Source organism: Calliphora vicina, chromosome 2 (assembly GCF_958450345.1).
Source record: "Calliphora vicina chromosome 2, idCalVici1.1, whole genome shotgun sequence".
NCBI lineage: Eukaryota > Metazoa > Arthropoda > Insecta > Diptera > Calliphoridae > Calliphora > Calliphora vicina.
In genome coordinates this window covers 59525292-59543743 of record NC_088781.1, presented here as the reverse complement: position 1 = coordinate 59543743, position 18452 = coordinate 59525292, and the positions used below count along the sequence as shown (strand labels likewise).

The following is an 18452-nucleotide window of genomic DNA, read 5'->3' as shown; positions in this document are numbered from 1 at the left end:
ATGTCCGTCTGACTGGATGGCTGGCTGGTCATGTAAATCTTGTGCGCAAAGTACTGGGCGCAATTTTGAAGATATACATTTTTTCGGCCCAATGAGGTAGCCTATTGAATGTGTCTACAATCGGTCCATTATTTCACATATCCTCCATACAAATGTCCTCCCGAAATAGGACTTTATCTGTCATAATTTATGTAGGTATATTTCGCACCAAATATACGGAAATCATCTCACCTAATTTTATGATGATCGCTCCATAATTAGTCCAAAAATCACTCAGTTATATTGTGCGAGGAAATCATATCGCGGATACTCTGGCAAATAGTCGGACGGGGTACCTTTTCCTTGTTGCAAGTGTTTGATTCTGATGGGACTCCACGCTTAAGGCAATGATTATAATAGTCGTCGATCAATTTCCATGAAGAACATTCTTAGCGTTAAGCTGCTTCTTTGCACGACCTAATGAATTTGTCAGGAATGGACAGAAGGAGAGCCTCTAATTTAAAAAAAAATGGAAAACTGTTAAATTGAGTTTTAAAGTTGCCCTTAAATAAATCAACCTTTTTCGATCTGAAAATACATAGGTTATCATTTTCCTACTAAGACAAAACCTCAAATTCAAGTATAATTCAATACCATATTTCAAAATATCACTCAAATCGGTCTTCCACCAAAGAAAAATTTTTATGAAAATTTGATTATGGATAGCCTTTGTAGTAAACCAAATAAATAGCACGATAAGGGCTTTAATTTGCTGATAACCTACTATTCAATTAATTTTATCACATTTTGAAGATAATATTGGTTCAGTGGATGCCTCAATAATTTGTGACCATTTGAGATTTTTTCATCTAGCTCGAAAACGAATATTTGAGAAGAGTTTGGCAAATAAATGAATGATCAATAACACTTTCAGATGGTCGAATACAAATGAGACTTTTTGTCGGCGACACGACATTGTACACATCTCTTTCAATTAAGGCTAATCTTTGTTATTTGTTTAATACGACACGAAATTATAATAAATTTTAGCGAGAAATAAAAATGTTTTAATGCAATTCTTATTAATTAGAACAACAAAAACAAGTAAGAAATTATGGTCGGATAAGCCCGACCGTATGATACCCTTCACCAAATATATGATTGTAAACAGTTTTCTTTTGATATGAAACTTATTTGTATTGATTCTTATTTGAATACCAACATTTTTAAGAGATTTATGCTCGTTAAAGTGATCTTCGGAAGTGGGCCTTATATGGGAGCTATAACTAATTATGAACCGATTCGAATTTCGTGGGATGATTTGCGTATATATGAAACATATCTGCGTTGAATTTTATTTGGATACTAAAATATTTCAGAGATTTATGCACATTATTGAACATTGTAGAACGATCGGTACTAAATTTGGTAATCCATCCCCATTGTGATGGTGTAGGGTATAAAAACGAATAATAATTTCAAGTGAGTGTAAGAAAAAAACTATTTTGAGGTAATTGAGATCAAACTAACATTTAAGATTATTTATTCTCTTATCAGAGCGAGCAGATTTATAAATGCAACTTAATTTAGTAAACAAATTTCAATTCATTTAGTCGTTCCAGTATAATCAAAAGATCAACATCAAAATGCAACGTAAGTGGCTGCATTTATTACTAATTGGACACATATGGACAGTTGTTATATGTAAAAGGTACAATTTAATTAAATTATGTAAATCTATACTTAGCTATCAAATTTAATGTAATGATGGGGATTTCTGCTAACAATTTTATGTTTAAATGATGTAAATTAATTTGCTAACAAATTAATATTTATTACTACATAGTTACTATTCAATACTGGCACCTGGCATCATTAAATCAAACCGCAAATACACTGCAAGTGTAACTTTGCATGAAGCTGATGGACCTGTAACTATACGTCTGGGTATCGCAAGAACTCCTTCGTTTTATACATTTCAAGATGTCTCACTGCAGTCGTTTCAAACGAAAACTATTGATTTTGATTTGCCGAAATTAAATAAGGATTTTAAATACGAACTGATTGCTGAAGGCATTGAGGGTTTAAGTTTCAAAAATTCCACAAAACTTTTGGTTGAAGATTGTAAGGCTCTTAGGGTTTATATGCAGACCAGCAAGGGAACCTACAAGCCGGAAGATCTAGTGCAATTTCGTGTTATTATATTGGATGTGCATTTAAAGCCGGTGAAATTGAATGAACCAGTGAGAGTGCAGATACTGGTAAGATTACACAGTGCAACACGAAAAAAATAACCATATATGGACACCACTACCAATACACGTGTCACCCATTTTGTTATGAGCCCCCAAATATTAGAGCTCTCGGTGTCATTTTCGCAAAAAGGTGATAATTTTCTCAGGCTCATATCATGCAATCAGTAAGGAATTTTCATTTACTCTGTGAGGCAAAGTTGTAGCCTTTATCATAAAGAACAAAAATTGTGAACATATAAAAACAAAAAAACTTAATTTTCAAGATCAAATTTGCAAAAAACTTAAAAAAAATAGATTTTTTACCTTTTTCCCCCTGTTCAGATCCATTGTAGCAAACCGTTCAAAATTTAAGGAAACAATCAACTAAAAAAATGTACATAAGATCTCAATAAACAACTTTCTAGAACATATGAACTTCCTAGGAATGATTCTTAACACCGTTTAGGTGGAAGGAATTAAGTGTTTTGAGCCATAAACTATTAAATTATTATAAACTAATGCATACATTTAGGCAGCTATAAAAAAATTTATTTTGAATTTTTTAAAGTTTTTTGCGATTTTGATCTTGAAGATGAATTTTTTTTTTTGATTTTAGATGTTCACAATTTTTGTTCTTTATGACAAGGCTACAACTTTGCCATTATCACAAGGGCTACAACTTTGCCTCAGGGAGTACATCATAATTCCGAACTGTTTGCAAGATATGAAGCCTGAGAAAATGATCACTTTTTTGCAAAAATTACACCGAGGCCCCAAATTTTTTGGGGGCCCATAACAAAAGTGCATGACTTTGGGCAAAACTGGTAGACCCGGGTCTTTTTTTTGGTCTTTTATCACGTAGTGGTGTCCGTATATGGTTATATTTCCATGACTCAAAAAATTACACGCAGAGTTATAATGGGGAAAATATGAAAATATCCATAAATTATTTTCAAATTTACAAAATATAATTTCCACTCAATCAATCAGTTCTACAGTACTTCCTGTATCTCAGATTTTTCCGTTTTATTTAAGAAATTTTAATTTTATTTCAGTAGTTGATATTTGAAATACAATTAGAAACTTCTAAAATAAAATTTGAAACTCGTTTGTGTTCGAGAAACTGCTAATATATGTATTTGTTTAGTAAAACTGTGATAAATTTAAAACTTTAATATGATTGTGACAAATGTTATAAAAATGTAAAGTTGAAAATTTGAGTCAAATCGGATAATGAAGATGGATAATGGGTTTACAAAGTGATATATCTTTTAGACCCAAGCGAATACTTTCAGTGACTATTTTACACGTGTTTTTATACCCTTCACCATGAGTGGCAAGTTTTGTCATTTCGTTGGTAATTTCTACAATTTTCATTTGCGACCCCACAAAGTATATATATCTGGATCGTTATAGATAGCGAAGTCGATATAGCCATGTCCGTATGTATGTTGAAATTAACTTTCCGTAGCACCCAAATAACTTACATACATGATTCATACATCAATATATCGGGAATTCTTCCGGGTCAGTTGCTATTTAAAATTGACAACCTCGATTTTTGATCTATATCTGGATTACTAAGTCATTAATATAGACAATATGGATATCCAATGATAGATATTTCAAAATCCATTGCAACGATGTATATAAGGCTACAGTAAGAGAGCTATATTCGGCTGTGCCGAGTCTTATATACCCTTCACCAAATTATACTTAAAAATATTTTTTTTTTAAATATTTTTATTTAAACAATATCAAAAATTTTTTTTAATGTTTTAAAATTTTTTAAAAATTTTTTTTTTCCAAATTGTTTTTTAATTTTTTTTAAAAAAAAGTTTTTTCAAATTTTTTTTTTTTTAAATTTCTTTAATTAATTTTTTTGGAAAAAGAATTTATGACAAAAATTAATTTTTGATGAAAAAAAATTCGGGTTAAAAAATATTTTTTCCGATTTTGACCCATTGTATGTCCAACTTACTATGGTCTTATATACGTCGTTGCAAAGGTCTTTGAAAAATCTATCATTAGATATCCTATTGTCTATATTAATGACTTAGTAATCCAGATATAGGTCAAAAATCGAGGTTGTCCTAGTTTTTTCCTTATATCTCAGCCATTTGTGGACCGATTTTCTCGATTTTAAATAGCGACCGAGCCGGAAGAATTTCGGAGATATGGATGTATGAATCGTGTATGTAAGTTATTTGATTTATTATTTAATTTTGTTTACCTAAAAATATTTAAAATTTTTATTTTAAAGTATAATTTGGTGAAGGGTATAAGACTCGGCACAGCCGAATATACATATGTAGCTCTCTTACTTGTTGTTATTGTAAAGGCATCTAGAATCTGGAAGTTAGTTTATGAATAATTTTCCAGAGATAAGCTCGATAAGTTTCCAATTATATCTTTTTAGAGAAATAATTCTGTATAGATTGCGAATTAATATTTAATAAATTGTTCCCTTGTAAACATTTTCCATACTTTAGAGCCAATGTGGCATGGGTTATTATTATCCAATTTGACTTCATTTATCAGAAGTAAACTATTAATCAAGTATCATTCTCTAAAAAATCCTTTTTCCAGGATGCCAAAGATCACCGTGTCAAACAGTTCAAAAACATTCATCTTATCAAGGGCATATTCTCCGGAAGTATACAACTATCTGAACATCCAAATTTGGGTTATTGGAAAATTTTAGTATCGATAAGCGGTAAATACAACATCAGAGAAATGAAACCATTTAAAGTGGATAAATATGTGCTGCCCAAATTCAGTGTTCACCTGGACACTGTCGATGATTTTGTACATGAAGATCAAATACTCCCCGTAACTGTCTATGGCAAATATGTTTATGGCAGATATGTTGAAGGAAAAGTTATAGCCAAAGTCATGATCGGGAAAGTTGTCTTTGAAATGCAAACAAAAGACATACAAGAGTACAAGGCTAAATTCGAATTTAATGTTAGCAATCATCTTACTTATGCCGAAGTAGAGCCCTATTTCGATGTTGAAGTATCGCTTATCGATAAATATACAAATGTTTCAATGAGCAGCAAGAAAACCATACAACACCACAATCAGAGATACAGAATTGTGGTACCAATCGAAGAAATCGAATTTCGTGACAATCTGCCATTTTTAATAAAAGCTAAAGTACGTTATTTGAATGATACTGAAGTCAATGATCGCACCACGCCTATTTTTATGAAACATGGCGGTAAGGTGTATCAATCGTTACTCGATGAGCATGGCATGACCAGCTTTATATTTGACTATGAACATGATAAGAGCAATGAATTTTTCTTCAAAAAAACTTCCCTATATTTATCAAACCTATTTTACAACGGTCAAACAAATAATGAATCTTTGTGCAATCTCAAAGTGAAAACGGGAAAGTAAGTTTTAATTGCTTCTAGAAAATACTTAAAATTATTAACATTTTCCATTGATTTTATTCTAGAATAAATTTAGACCAGGTAGTGGATGTGGAAGTGTCATCAACATCATATATTCCCTATTTAATTTATGTATTAGTGGGTCATAGTAATATTATAAAGACGGGCTATGTTCAATTGGAAGCAGATCAAAACTCTTATATCATTAAAATAAACCCAACCATTGAAATGGTGCCATTGATCGATTTCAGTGTTCACTACCTGTACAGGGGTGTACTTAATTTCTGTGACATTCAAATTAGTTTCCCTAATGAATTTGAAAATAAGGTAAGTTGTTCTATATTGAATTGTGACCGATTATGGCCTACAATAGATAATGAAATAATGTAAAAATTAAAATACATAAGTTTATAAAAATGTGAGGCCGGTGCTTAGTGTTGTTGATCGCAAAAGTAATGGCATTTAGATGGAGATTTTAATATTCCAAACTTAATATGTTGTAAAATCTCAGATTCGAGTTTCTATATTTTTCAATAAGCTCCCAATCAAACTTTTACCTATTGATTTCCATTGCAGAGACTAGAGGATTAGACAATGATATTTACTACGATATTCTACTATATAATTTAGATAAACATGGACTTTTTCATTTGCCTTAAAACACGCGTGTCTAAGATACGTGGATGTCTAGTATCTTAGACACGCGTGTTTTGTTCAAAGACTATAAGTTGAAAAGCGTGTTCAGTATTATTCCTTATACTCATTAAAGATCTGTCATCTTACATTAAGAATTCAAAAATATTAATATATGCCGAAAACTAAATGGTTTTCCCTAGCTGTGACCACTCGGACCACTTCAATTGTATCCAGAAAATTTTTTTTTTCGAATAGTTATTTTAAAATTTTTTTTTTTAATTTTTTAATTTAAAAACTTTTTTTTTAAAATTCTAAAAAAATATTTTTGTTTTTCAATTTTTTTTTTTGGTGAAAAAAAGTCGCCTTAAAAAATATTTTTTTCGATTTTGACCCATTGTAGATCCAACTTACTATGGTCTTATAGACGTCGTTGCAAAGGTTTTTGAAATATATGTATATCATTAGATATCCATATTGTCTATATTAATGACTTAGTAATCCAGATATACATAGGTCAAAAATCGAGGTTGTCCTGGTTTTTTCCTCATATCTCAGCCATTTGTGGACCGATGTCGACAGAATAATTGAAGATTTAGATCCAAAGATATTTGGGGTCTTCAGAAATTTGATTTCAACAGACAGACGGACATGGATCCTGAATATATATATACATTATAGGATCGGTAAATTATATTGTGGAAATTACAAACGGAATGACAAACTTATATATACCCTTCTCACGAAGGTGAAGGGTATAAAAATGTTGCAAGTTAATGTGTGAGAGATTTCTAATTGAGGATAATTTTTGTGGAAGATCTTAACCCTATAGCTCATCTCCTTAGTGGTCAATTTGACCTCTTTTTCGAGAAAATAAAAAAACTCCTTTCAAAAAGGACATTTAAGGATTAAAATATTCTACGAAAATATTTGTCGGAAAATTTCAGTGCCGGTCACCAAAGATACCAAAGTTGTAAATAATGCTCTTTACGCTTAACCCTTTGACGACACCGGTGTCCCAAAACGAAAATATTGAATAACTAAAGAACGAAAAAAAGAAAGAATATATTTAATTAGTTCGAAAAAGTGTCTTATTTTGTGTTTAGATTAAAACAAGTTCGGTTATAGCATTTATTTTTTATTGTCTTTGAAAAAATTGATAGTTTTATTTTGATACTGTGTTCAAGAATTATGCAAAAATGTTTTTAAGTTTAAGTAAAATTGATTTTTTAAATTTTATATTGCGATATATATTCCCATTTTTTAGATCACCATTTCTACGTCCAATATCACAGTTGAACCTGGACAGAAAGTCAATCTTAATATACAAGCACAACAGCAATCTCGTGTTGGACTACTCGCAGTGGATCTTAGTGCGCATTTGTTAAATTCCAATTACACTTTAAATAAGCAACAAATAATTAAGGAGTTACTTAACGATCAGTTATACACCGATTACAGTTATATTGGTTTTGGGAAACTATGTGGTCTCGTCACATTCACCAATGCTGATGTTGTAAATATTTCGCCAAAATGTGAATCACAGTTAATCTAAAATACACAGAGAAATAATGTGATTTTCGTTTTTTTTTAGCATTTTCGGGAATTTATAGACGAACGAGAAGTCCACGAATGTCAAAAGCTTTGCCAAATAGTCAACCACTAGTACGTACAAAATTTCCGGAAACTTGGATTTTTAAAGAAATCGAGATGTAAGTACATATGTATATTAGAGTGGCTTCCTATATAATTTGTGAAAATGGATTTAACATGTTTGCACATTAAGCTAACGAATTGTTTCCTTTGAAAAAATATATTTAAAAAAAAAATAATAAAATCCTTTATCCTTTCATCCAGCTCACCAAATATTGAACCCATGATAACAATTTTTAGAAATGATATCTTAGAATAAATTAAACTTTTACTTTAATGTATTTGTATCTCTAAATATTTTTACTAATATTTCCATAAAATTTCAGCCTTAATGAAAACACTAGCTTGAGTTTAAATATACCCGATACTATAACCACTTGGCTTGTAACAGCTATTAGCATTAATGAACTAAGCGGCCTTGGTATTATGGATGATCCGCTTAATATCACAGTATTTCGACCCTTCTTCATTAGCACAAATTTGCCCTACTCTATCAAGAGGGGAGAAACTATAGCCATTCCTCTGACAATTTTCAACTATTATGAACAAAATTTGAGCTGCCAAATCATTATGAACAATACAAATGATGAATTTCAATTTATGGATGATGATGATGGTAATAACGTTTTACATTTAACACAAGTTATTAAAAATGTCACTGTAGCGGCGAATAGTGGCACAAGTGTGGCATTTAAAGTAAAAGCCTTAAAATTGGGACAACTTAATGTACAAATAACCGCCTTAAGTCCTTTAGCCGGGGATGCCATCGAACAACAGCTCAAAGTAGAACCTGAGGGAATTCTAATTAAAGATAATCAAGAAATTTACCTTAAGCTTCAGCCAGAAACAGAATCAGTTCAAAACTCATTGTTTATAGCCCATATACCTCAGGATATTGTACCCGAATCAGAGTTTCTCCGGCTGTCTATAGGAGGTGATACATTACTGCCATCTGTGGAAAATCTCAACAATTTAATACGTTTGCCCACCGGTTGTGGTGAACAGAATATGATTAATTTTGCTCCAAATATTTCAGTTTTGGACTACTTAAAATCGGTGGGTAAATGGCAAAAGAATTCAGAAATGGTTGTCAAAGCAGTGCATTTCATTGAAACTGGCTATCAAAATGAGTTGACATTTCGCCACAATACTGGTGGTTACAGTGTTTTTGGTTCAGAGGGCACAGAAAGCACCTGGTTAACGGCTTATGTTGTACGATTTTTCATTAAGGCCGTAAAATATGTGGCAGTGGAGCCAGAAATAATAAAAAGTGGTTTGGATTTTTTGGCCAGCCACCAGCAAACTAATGGGGAATTTCAGCATACGGGACATTTATTCTATCCGGCCCATCAGAATCGTTATGGATTCACGGCCTTTGTTCTCATGTCGTTCATGGAAAATATGGTAAGTGCTTGATTTACATAGTAAATTATTAAAAATAACTTATTCCTCTTAAAATAATACCCTTAACCATCAAAGGTAAAGAAATATATTCCGTTTGTAATTTAAAAATTTTAACATAAAATATATATATATTCTGGATCGTTATAGAATAACTTACAAACATCATTGATACATTAATATATCTACTACCCGTACATTAATATATCTACGATTGCCATTTAAAAAACCACGACCACCTCGATTTTTTACCTATTTTTGATCAATATCTGGAGTATTAAGTCATTAATATATACAATACTAGCTGACCCGGTGCGCTTCGCCACCCCAATTAGAAGAAGGAAATAGTACTATTAAGTCTCCCTTTGTGAATCTAATTGTAAATGTCTAATTTCATATTTCTGGGTCAATTATTATCGAAAATGCTAAAGAAAGTTACCACTAAAGTCACCTTTCGAAAAGTACCATTCGAATGAAGAAAAAGTACGAAAAAGTATACCCCTAGAATTATCACTCACTTAGGACCATATATACTTAATTTCATGTTTCTAAGTCCATTGTTATAAAAAACTCAAAAAGTACCATTAGAAGAATTAAAAAGTACCTATAGTTAAGTTCTCACATTCTGGTACCTAAATATTATTTAGGTACCCTATTCCTAACAATAACTTCACTCAAATACATACCAGATAACTTTAATTTCGATAAGTGAAATAATTTAAAATATTAAAAAAGTACCATTAGGAGAAAAGTACCAATTTCCCTTTTCCGCCTTGAACACCCTCAAGTTTGAAATTTAAAAATAATCCATTTTGCCAAATTTGTTTATGCTACAGACTGTCGCAAAAGAATAACATCTGTGTTAATCTATGTTTTACAAAAAGTACCAAACTGTTTACACGTATTTGGCCCAATATACACCTTGGAATTTGAGTTCCAAATAACACACTATTAGTTAATTTTTGTATGAATCCAGGAGCCAATGTTAAAAAATTATCAAAATTGGCTTAATAATTTCAAATAAAATGTATTTCCCGAATTTATCCCCTTTTTGGTACCTTTTTTATCCACATTGCGGTGGTTAAATTTTACTCAAATAAATTTCTGTATCGTTGTGGGAGCTCATAATAAAATATTCGTATGTCTATGTCAAATTATAGAAAAACATATTTTATGAAAAAGTACAAAAAAAAACAAAATTTCGATCCCTTAAGGGTTCGAATTTCCAAAAAGTACCAAACTTATATTTTTTATTTTTTGATAAGTAAAGAATAAGATTTAAAATTTGTTTCTATGTTTATTGGTTTAAAAGATACATAGGGTGCCAAGAAAGTACCAAAATACAGTTTTTACCCGTTTTCTCCCCTAAAAGGTTCGAATTTCGAAAAAGTACGAAACACCTGTCAGCTTATTTTTTAAATGGAGTAACATGCAATTTTAACTTTTTTTGTATCTTAATTAGTTTTGAAGATATAGGATTACCGAATTTACCCGTTTTTACCCCTAAACATTCGAATTTCTAAAAATCCCGTTTGGGCTGTACTATGATGAATCAGTCAGTCAGTCAGTAACGTTACTCTTTTTATATATAGATACATGTTAATGATAGACCTTTCCAAGGACGTATATAGAAATTCGGATCTACATTAGATGAAAATCGCGAAAAATATTTTTTAACCTGAATTTTTTTTCACCAAAAAATTTTTCTTCACCAATTTTTTTTATATCCATCAAAAAATATGATCGGAATATTGATTTTGTCATTCCGTTTGTAACACATCAAAATATTAGTCGCTGACCAACATTAGTATATATATTCTGGGTCCGCATAAGATTCTAAGACGATCTAAATATGTCCGTCCTTCCGTATGTCTGTATAAAACACGTTAGGGCCCAAACGAAGAGAGCTAGCAGGCTGAAATATTCCACAGATCATCTCTGTTTATAAGATTTGTTTGGTATTGTAAATGGGCAATATCGGTCCATGATTTCACCTAGCTTTCATACAAATATCCCCTCGGAATACTGTATGTTGATTATGCGTCAATCCTGATACAATTTTGCACAATTTAGTTCCAAGTATTCTGAAATTATACTGTAAGGTATGGCGAAAATTGGGCAACATTTTTCCCTAGTCCCCATACAAGGTCCCCTTCGGAAAATGACTTTAACATTCATAATTGTCTTATAATAATTAATATCGAGATGAAATTGAACATAAACACGTTTTATATGAACCTAAATCTATCTACAAACTTTTGTGAGGATCGGTCCATAATTGAACCTACCCTCTATATGCCACTATATCAGGAAAATATTTTATTGTCACATATTGATGGTGGGTATACAAGATTCGGCACAGCCGAGTATAACACTCTTACTTGTTAATCTTTAGGGGAGGTTATATAAGATATCTCTCTTGTTTTTTTTCATTTAGAGGTATAGAAAACAATACGAGTCTGTCATCCAAAAAGGTCTAGAGTTTTTAACCAGTAACGTGAATAGTACAAGTGAAGCGTATGCTCTGTCCATAATGGCAGCAACACTACAAATGGCACAGAGTGATATGGTCCCTCTGATCAGAAATAAACTACTAGCAATGCAGCATAATGAAGATAATCATAAATGGTGGACCTCAGCGGATAAGAAACAATCAAATGATGTAGAAATAACCGCATATGTTCTAATGGCTCTATTAGAAACAGGTGGAACGGAACCCTTTTCAATATTTAATTGGCTAATAAAGCAACGTTGTGAAAATGGCGGATTTCGAACGACCCATGAAACTGTTGTGGGTCTGCAGGCTTTAATAAAATTTAATGAAAAATACAGCCATTTACATGAGACTCTAATAAACGTCAACTTTACAGCCAAAGATGCTCAAGGGGTGGAAGTGAAACAGGGTATTTTGGAGGTGACAGCAGATAACTTTATGATATTGCAACGTCTTGAGGTGGGTGGTAATTACTTTAAATTTATAATTGAATATTTAAATTTGTACTCTCTTCTACAGCTACCACATACAACACGTTCCATTCAATATGTAGCTCAAGGTCAGGGTAATTCACTGCTACAATTTTCCTATCATTATTATGTGACTGAAGACAAACCATTAACCGATAACTCTACTAATGAGGATAATGTTCCCCAACCCAATACACTTGAAACTTTGAATATCAGCCCCCGCCTAGGCAAAAGTTTCGATTTCAAAAAGTCCCAAAAACAGCCCCGTTTTGCTTTTAAAGAACAATCATTTGTTATTAAACCTTTGGCGAAGATGTCCTCAGCCAGAGAAATGTTACTGGAAGTCTGCTTTAAATATCAACCATCTGATAATTTACAAATTCAAAAAACCAATATGATTATATTGGAAATTTATCTACCTTCCGGTTTTGTTTCAAATCCCAACAATATACAGGAGTTACTTGAAGAGGAATTAATAACAAAAGTGGAATTGAAAGATTCGGATACACGAATTATTATGTATTTCGATCAATTGCAGGCAAAGGACGAACTTTGTCTCAATGTTCAGGCCGATAAGGTGTTTGATGTACAATTGCTGAAGCCTTCAACGATTGAAATGTATGATTTTTATAATACCAATTTACAGAATAGCGTGTGTTATGAAATAATTGGTTTATGGAAAGAATAAATTGTTCTTAATTATTAAAAAGTTAACAATTATGGTTCCTCACTTTTTTTCTACTCGTATTCATTTATTCTAAATTTATTTTTGTATCGATTAAACGATGTATGTGGTTAATCAAGTTGTATGTCTACTTGCTCTACATGACAATTGAATTTAAGTTAGAATCGGTTCACCACTATAAAAAGCCTGAGATGTGATATCAAACGATCTAGGTGTCTAAAACTGATGGTTCAACAAGTATAACGATCAGCTTAAAAGATTATGAGTCGATTATGTCTAAATTTCATCTCTGAATTCCAAAGTGTAGCTACATTCATAAAAAATTATCTGTGTCGAACAAGTTTTAGTATTCATTAGTACTGAAAAATTGGGTGTATGACATAAAAATTCGAGATTTTTTAAAATTTTGTAGGTTTTATTTTGAAATATTTCTACAATATAAATTTATTTAAAGTATTGACCATTGTTAGCTATGATCTTTTCCCATCTTTCTGGCAAATAGTAGTCGGACGGGGTAAGTTCTGGACTATAAGGCGGTTGAGGCAAAATTTCCCAACCACTTCTTTCTAAATAGTTTTTAACAGGTATTGCAATATGTTGCAGAACGTTAGAATATTACGGTTTAATGCTTGGCCCCATATTCTGGGTGATTTTCGGCCAATGCTTGCTTTAAACGAATCAGTTGCGTTCGGTACAGGTTCCCTGTTATGGTCTGGCCAGATTTCAGCAGCTCATAAAAGGACCCTACAAAACATTACCTTAGCGCCATGGATATTTGTCTTTGGTGTCGATTCGGCTGGTTGGCCGGGCTTCACATACAATATATTACGCTACAATATATTACGCTTCGAATTATCGTAATGTATCCCTTTTTCATCGTAAGTAATGATTCGGTGCAATAACGATCTTTCTTTACAGCGTTCAAACAGCATTTAGGACATGCAAAATCGGTACCCAGTTTCCTTGCTTTTGGATGAATCCTGATGCTCGCCAACCTTGAGTTTGACAACAATCTTCATGGAGTAATGCCTGCAATTATTGGTCTTCAAACTTTTTTGGCTGGCCTGGACGATCTTTGTCTTTCGTGTCAAAATCATCACTTCTTCGCGTTCAAATACGGGAATAATTTTTTGGAAATTTTCTGGAAATGTTTGTCGGGAATTTGTTTATAAGTTTTCTTCTAAAAGTTACAATATTCAGATTCATTAAGATGGCCAATTTGTTTGCTAATTGAATTATTCTATTATAACCATAGTTTTTTCCGGTTCTAGAAAAAGATAGTCAATTGGCAAAGAAGCATTACAGTTGAAATAACCGAATTTTTATACCCTTCACCATGAGTGAAAAATGTAGAAATTCCGTTAGTGGAAAAACTTATTCAAAAAAATTAAAAAACAATTTCAAAAAAATAATATGCAAAACAATTTCAAAACTTTTAAATTTTGTTTACCTAAAAATATTTAAAACAATTTATTTTAAAGTATAATTTGATGAAGGGTATATAAGATTCGGCACAACCGAATATAACACTCTTAAACTACGTTTCCGCATACACCGTAATCGGCACCGAAAACGAAATTCCATACATTTACACCGAATAAAAGTTCGTTTCAGAACATTTTTTCGGTGCAAATGTATGGAATTTCGTTTTCGGTGCCGATTACGGTGTATGCGGAACAAGTAAAGGGTGGATTAGCCGACTGTAATGTAATGTAACCTTAACGGAACGGAACAGCTGATCGTTTCTATTGTGTGTAAAGTAGTTAAAGCAGTTATAGTGACAAAATGTAACGTAACTGTAACGTCTGAACCTGTTAAAAACTGAATTTCTTTACGTTTCAACGTGACATTTACTAACGGTGTTGTCAACTTGTTGATTTTAAAAGTCTTGTATAAAAAAATACTTATGCTCAGAACGCTTAACAATATTTTCAATGTTCTAAAAATGTTTTAAATATTTCAATAATATAAATACATAAATAAAAAACAAAATGTAAGAAAAGATAAACTCACTGTTTATTGTTGATTTTTTGTTTAAGCTTTGATATTTTTACAAATAAAGCTTGAGTGTCTGCAATTCTCATTCACTCTAAGTTTGATTTGTATAATATCTTTAGTTTTTCTAAAGCCTTTTGGGAAAAGGTTTCCTGATGATCTGGCTTAAGCAACCAGTGAAATGCGCATAGTCTACGTTTACAATGCAGAAATTGAAAGGTAGACAGACGAAGTTTGATGGCGAGGTGTTGAAGAGGTACAGTGTGTATTACACAGGTTTAGGTTAGTTCAAAAGAGAATGAGAAAAATGTCTGCCTTTCAATTTCAGCATTGTAAAAGGGGACAAAGGAACTAGCATATCCCACAACAATAAATGTCAGTGAATTTATCAATAATTGGGAAATTTAGCACAATTCTTACTAAAAACAAAATTTTTTTATTGTTATGGTAATATTTACATATTATACAAATTAGCTCACACAAGCATTTATAAAATGTATACTAATAATAATCGAAAGTAATAAGTTTGAAAATATTAAATTAATATTTTGTATAGACAAATTAAATTAACAAATTAGGGCCATTATTACAACTTGCCTTTATGTTCGAAATAGTGAAGGTGAAACTTTAAGCAATAGAAAAAGGTACCCTTAAAGTTAACTATTACTATTACGAACATAAAGGCATGTTGTAATAATGGCCCTTAGTATAAAGTACAATATTAATTAATTTTTAAGTTATCGGACCTTTAATAAATAAAGTCTGTATGACAAGGTAATAAATAATATTTATAATTGTCTCCTAATGGGTTAATATAAACATATATGAAGTCACTTCGAAGCACTTCACAATGATGATGAATACATTTTTTTTTAAATCGCAGAAAAAAATTATAAAATCGCTTGAACAGTATTTAAAACAATTGTGTTGATAACACTTTCAAACAGCTGTTTAAATTTGTTTGTTTATGTCAAAAACATATGACACGTTTTTAATGTTCTATAATCGCACTAAAGTGTTACGTTAAGTCAACATTACGGTTACATTACATCAACGGTCGGCTAACCCAGCCTTAAAGCTACGGAAACGTAGCTTTACTTGTTTCAATTCATTTTGTAAATGATTAAAAACAAAACAATAAAATTGTATGAAGAAAACTAATTTTAATTCAATTTGGATTAGATTTGTTATGGGACCCGATTATACAGTGTCCAGTGGTTGTGGTCGTCCCACAGTGGGTTGAATGGTATCCAAAGTGGCGATTAATCCATAGAAGCCGTAGTTTTAAAATATTATATTTGTTTATTGATGAGTTATTATAAGCACATAAAAACACAGCATTATAGAAAAAAAAGGTTAAAAAAAAAATTTTTACCCTTTAAGCGCATTATTGTTTTTTGGAAAAAAGACCTTTTTTCACAATTTATGCTGTAACTTTGGAATGGAAAGCGATAAATTATTGAATAAAATTGGAAATTAAAGCATAAATCATAATTTTATTGTATTTTTTTGTATTGTATCAAAATATAAATTTATTGTATGTATTTATATTAATATAAATTTAATTTAAAATCCAATTTTTGTTTTACACAAAATTGTATAAATTTACAAATTTTTTCAAAAAAGTCATAAAAGAGAATATTATAATTTTTGAGTACTGAATAATCATAAATCCATAAAAACACAGCACTTTAGAAAAAAAAGTTTAAAAAAAAATTTTTTAACCCGTTAAATGCATTATTGTTGTTTGGAAAAAAGTCCTTAGCTCACAATTTATGCTATAACTTTGGAATGGAAAGCGATAAATTAATGAATAAAATTGGAAATTAAAGCATACTTCATGTGCTACTAAAAAAATAAAATTATAAATTTATTATATGTATTTATATTAGTATAAATTTAATTTAAAATCAAATTTTTGTTTTACACAAAATTTTATAAATGTACAATTTTTTTTAAAAAAGTCACAAAAGACAATATTATAATTTTTTCGTAATGAATAATCATAAATACATAAAAACACAGCATTTAAAATAAAAAAAAATAAAAAAAAAATTTAACCCGTTAAGTGCATTATTGTTTTTTTGGAAAAAAAAACCTTAGTTCACAATTTATGCTGTAACTTTGGAATGGAAAGCGATAAATTAATGAATTAAATTGGAAATAAAAGCATGCTTGATATGCTATTAAAAAATTCAAAACATAAATTTATTATATGTATTTACATTAGCATAAATTTAATTTAAAATCTAATTTTTGTTTTTCAATTTTATAAATGTACAATTTTTTTTAAAAAAAAGCCACAAAAGACAATATTATAAATTTTTGTAATGAACAATCATAAATACATAAAAACACAACTTTAAAAAAAATGTAAGAAAAAAGTTTTAACCTATTTTGTATCAGAATATGTTTTTTAGCAAGAGGAGTTCTTTCACTATAACTTAAATAAGTAAAAAACCTCAATAAACCCGCACGATTTTTTTTCTGTATATAGAAGCTGAAAGTTCATATTTTAAGAGCATTTAATGAAATTTACCCGATCTCGCCGTGATTTTTTTTAAACTCAATCTATATATCGAAAAAAACCCAATAATGGAGAACTTTAAAAAAATCTTAAAAAATATTTTCAAAACATTTATCTAAACAAAAATTATTTATTTATGTTCTCAAATACCTGAAGTTGATGGTTCCATTTTAATATTTCTACTTTTAACAGATTTAACAAAAAATATAAGCTCTCGAAATATCACAATTTTCAATTTTAACCACAGCACGCAAAATTTGTAAAAATTATTTGACTTTGACCACTCACTGCCAATAAAGTAAGTTACTCACAACTGTAATTTTAGCAGTTTGTGATGTATTATTTAATGCACTTTAACCCAATACCAAACATGACTGAAACAGATAAAGTTCAGCTTTTGAATTAATCGCCACTTTTGGTACATTTCAACCCTCTGTGCGTCGTTTCACTTATTTGTCTACGATAAAGTGCCCGTCAAAATGATAAGGTTACATACTTTTTGTTCTGTTTATGTAAAAATACAAATAGTATGGATTGATATTATTGGCTAAAATACTTGTTGCAGAAACATTGATCAGATAAGAATCATTTGCTCTCATTTGATTACTGTTACTTCTACTTATAAACCGAAATGTCAAAAATGTGCATTACAAAGTGCGTCAAAATTATAAGGTCAGTGGTAGTAAATCTGCAAACAATGCTGGATAATTATTATTTTATAAAAATGTTATTGTAAACATTTTTTTTGTTCTATTTGAGACACAATAGTAGTGTTCGCGTACTTGATAATGTGTAATAATTTGTACAAATTATCACTGGAAGTTACGGGATTCCGTTTGTTTACTCTTAAAAACTTGTAACGAGAGAGCATGAGAGTGTTAAAAGTGACAGTTCGTAGATAGAGAACATGCTATTTTTTACTGGACATTTTGTCCTGTAAAAAATATCAACATAAAAATATGTTTAAAACATATGGTTGC

The 18452-nt window shown here is 30.6% G+C and overlaps 1 protein-coding gene across 1 annotated transcript; it reads left to right on the top strand.

Moving 5' to 3' along the window:
* The first annotated feature begins 1610 nt into the window (after positions 1-1610).
* LOC135950502 (thioester-containing protein 1 allele R1-like) lies at positions 1611-12953 on the top strand. The gene is made up of 9 exons (XM_065500038.1): positions 1611-1690; positions 1826-2240; positions 4803-5614; positions 5680-5941; positions 7515-7782; positions 7842-7959; positions 8227-9304; positions 11739-12254; positions 12315-12953. The coding sequence occupies exons 1-9, from the start codon at positions 1626-1628 to the stop codon at positions 12951-12953; spliced, it is 4173 nt and encodes a 1390-aa protein (XP_065356110.1). The 5' UTR covers positions 1611-1625.
* The last annotated feature ends 5499 nt before the right edge of the window (positions 12954-18452 follow it).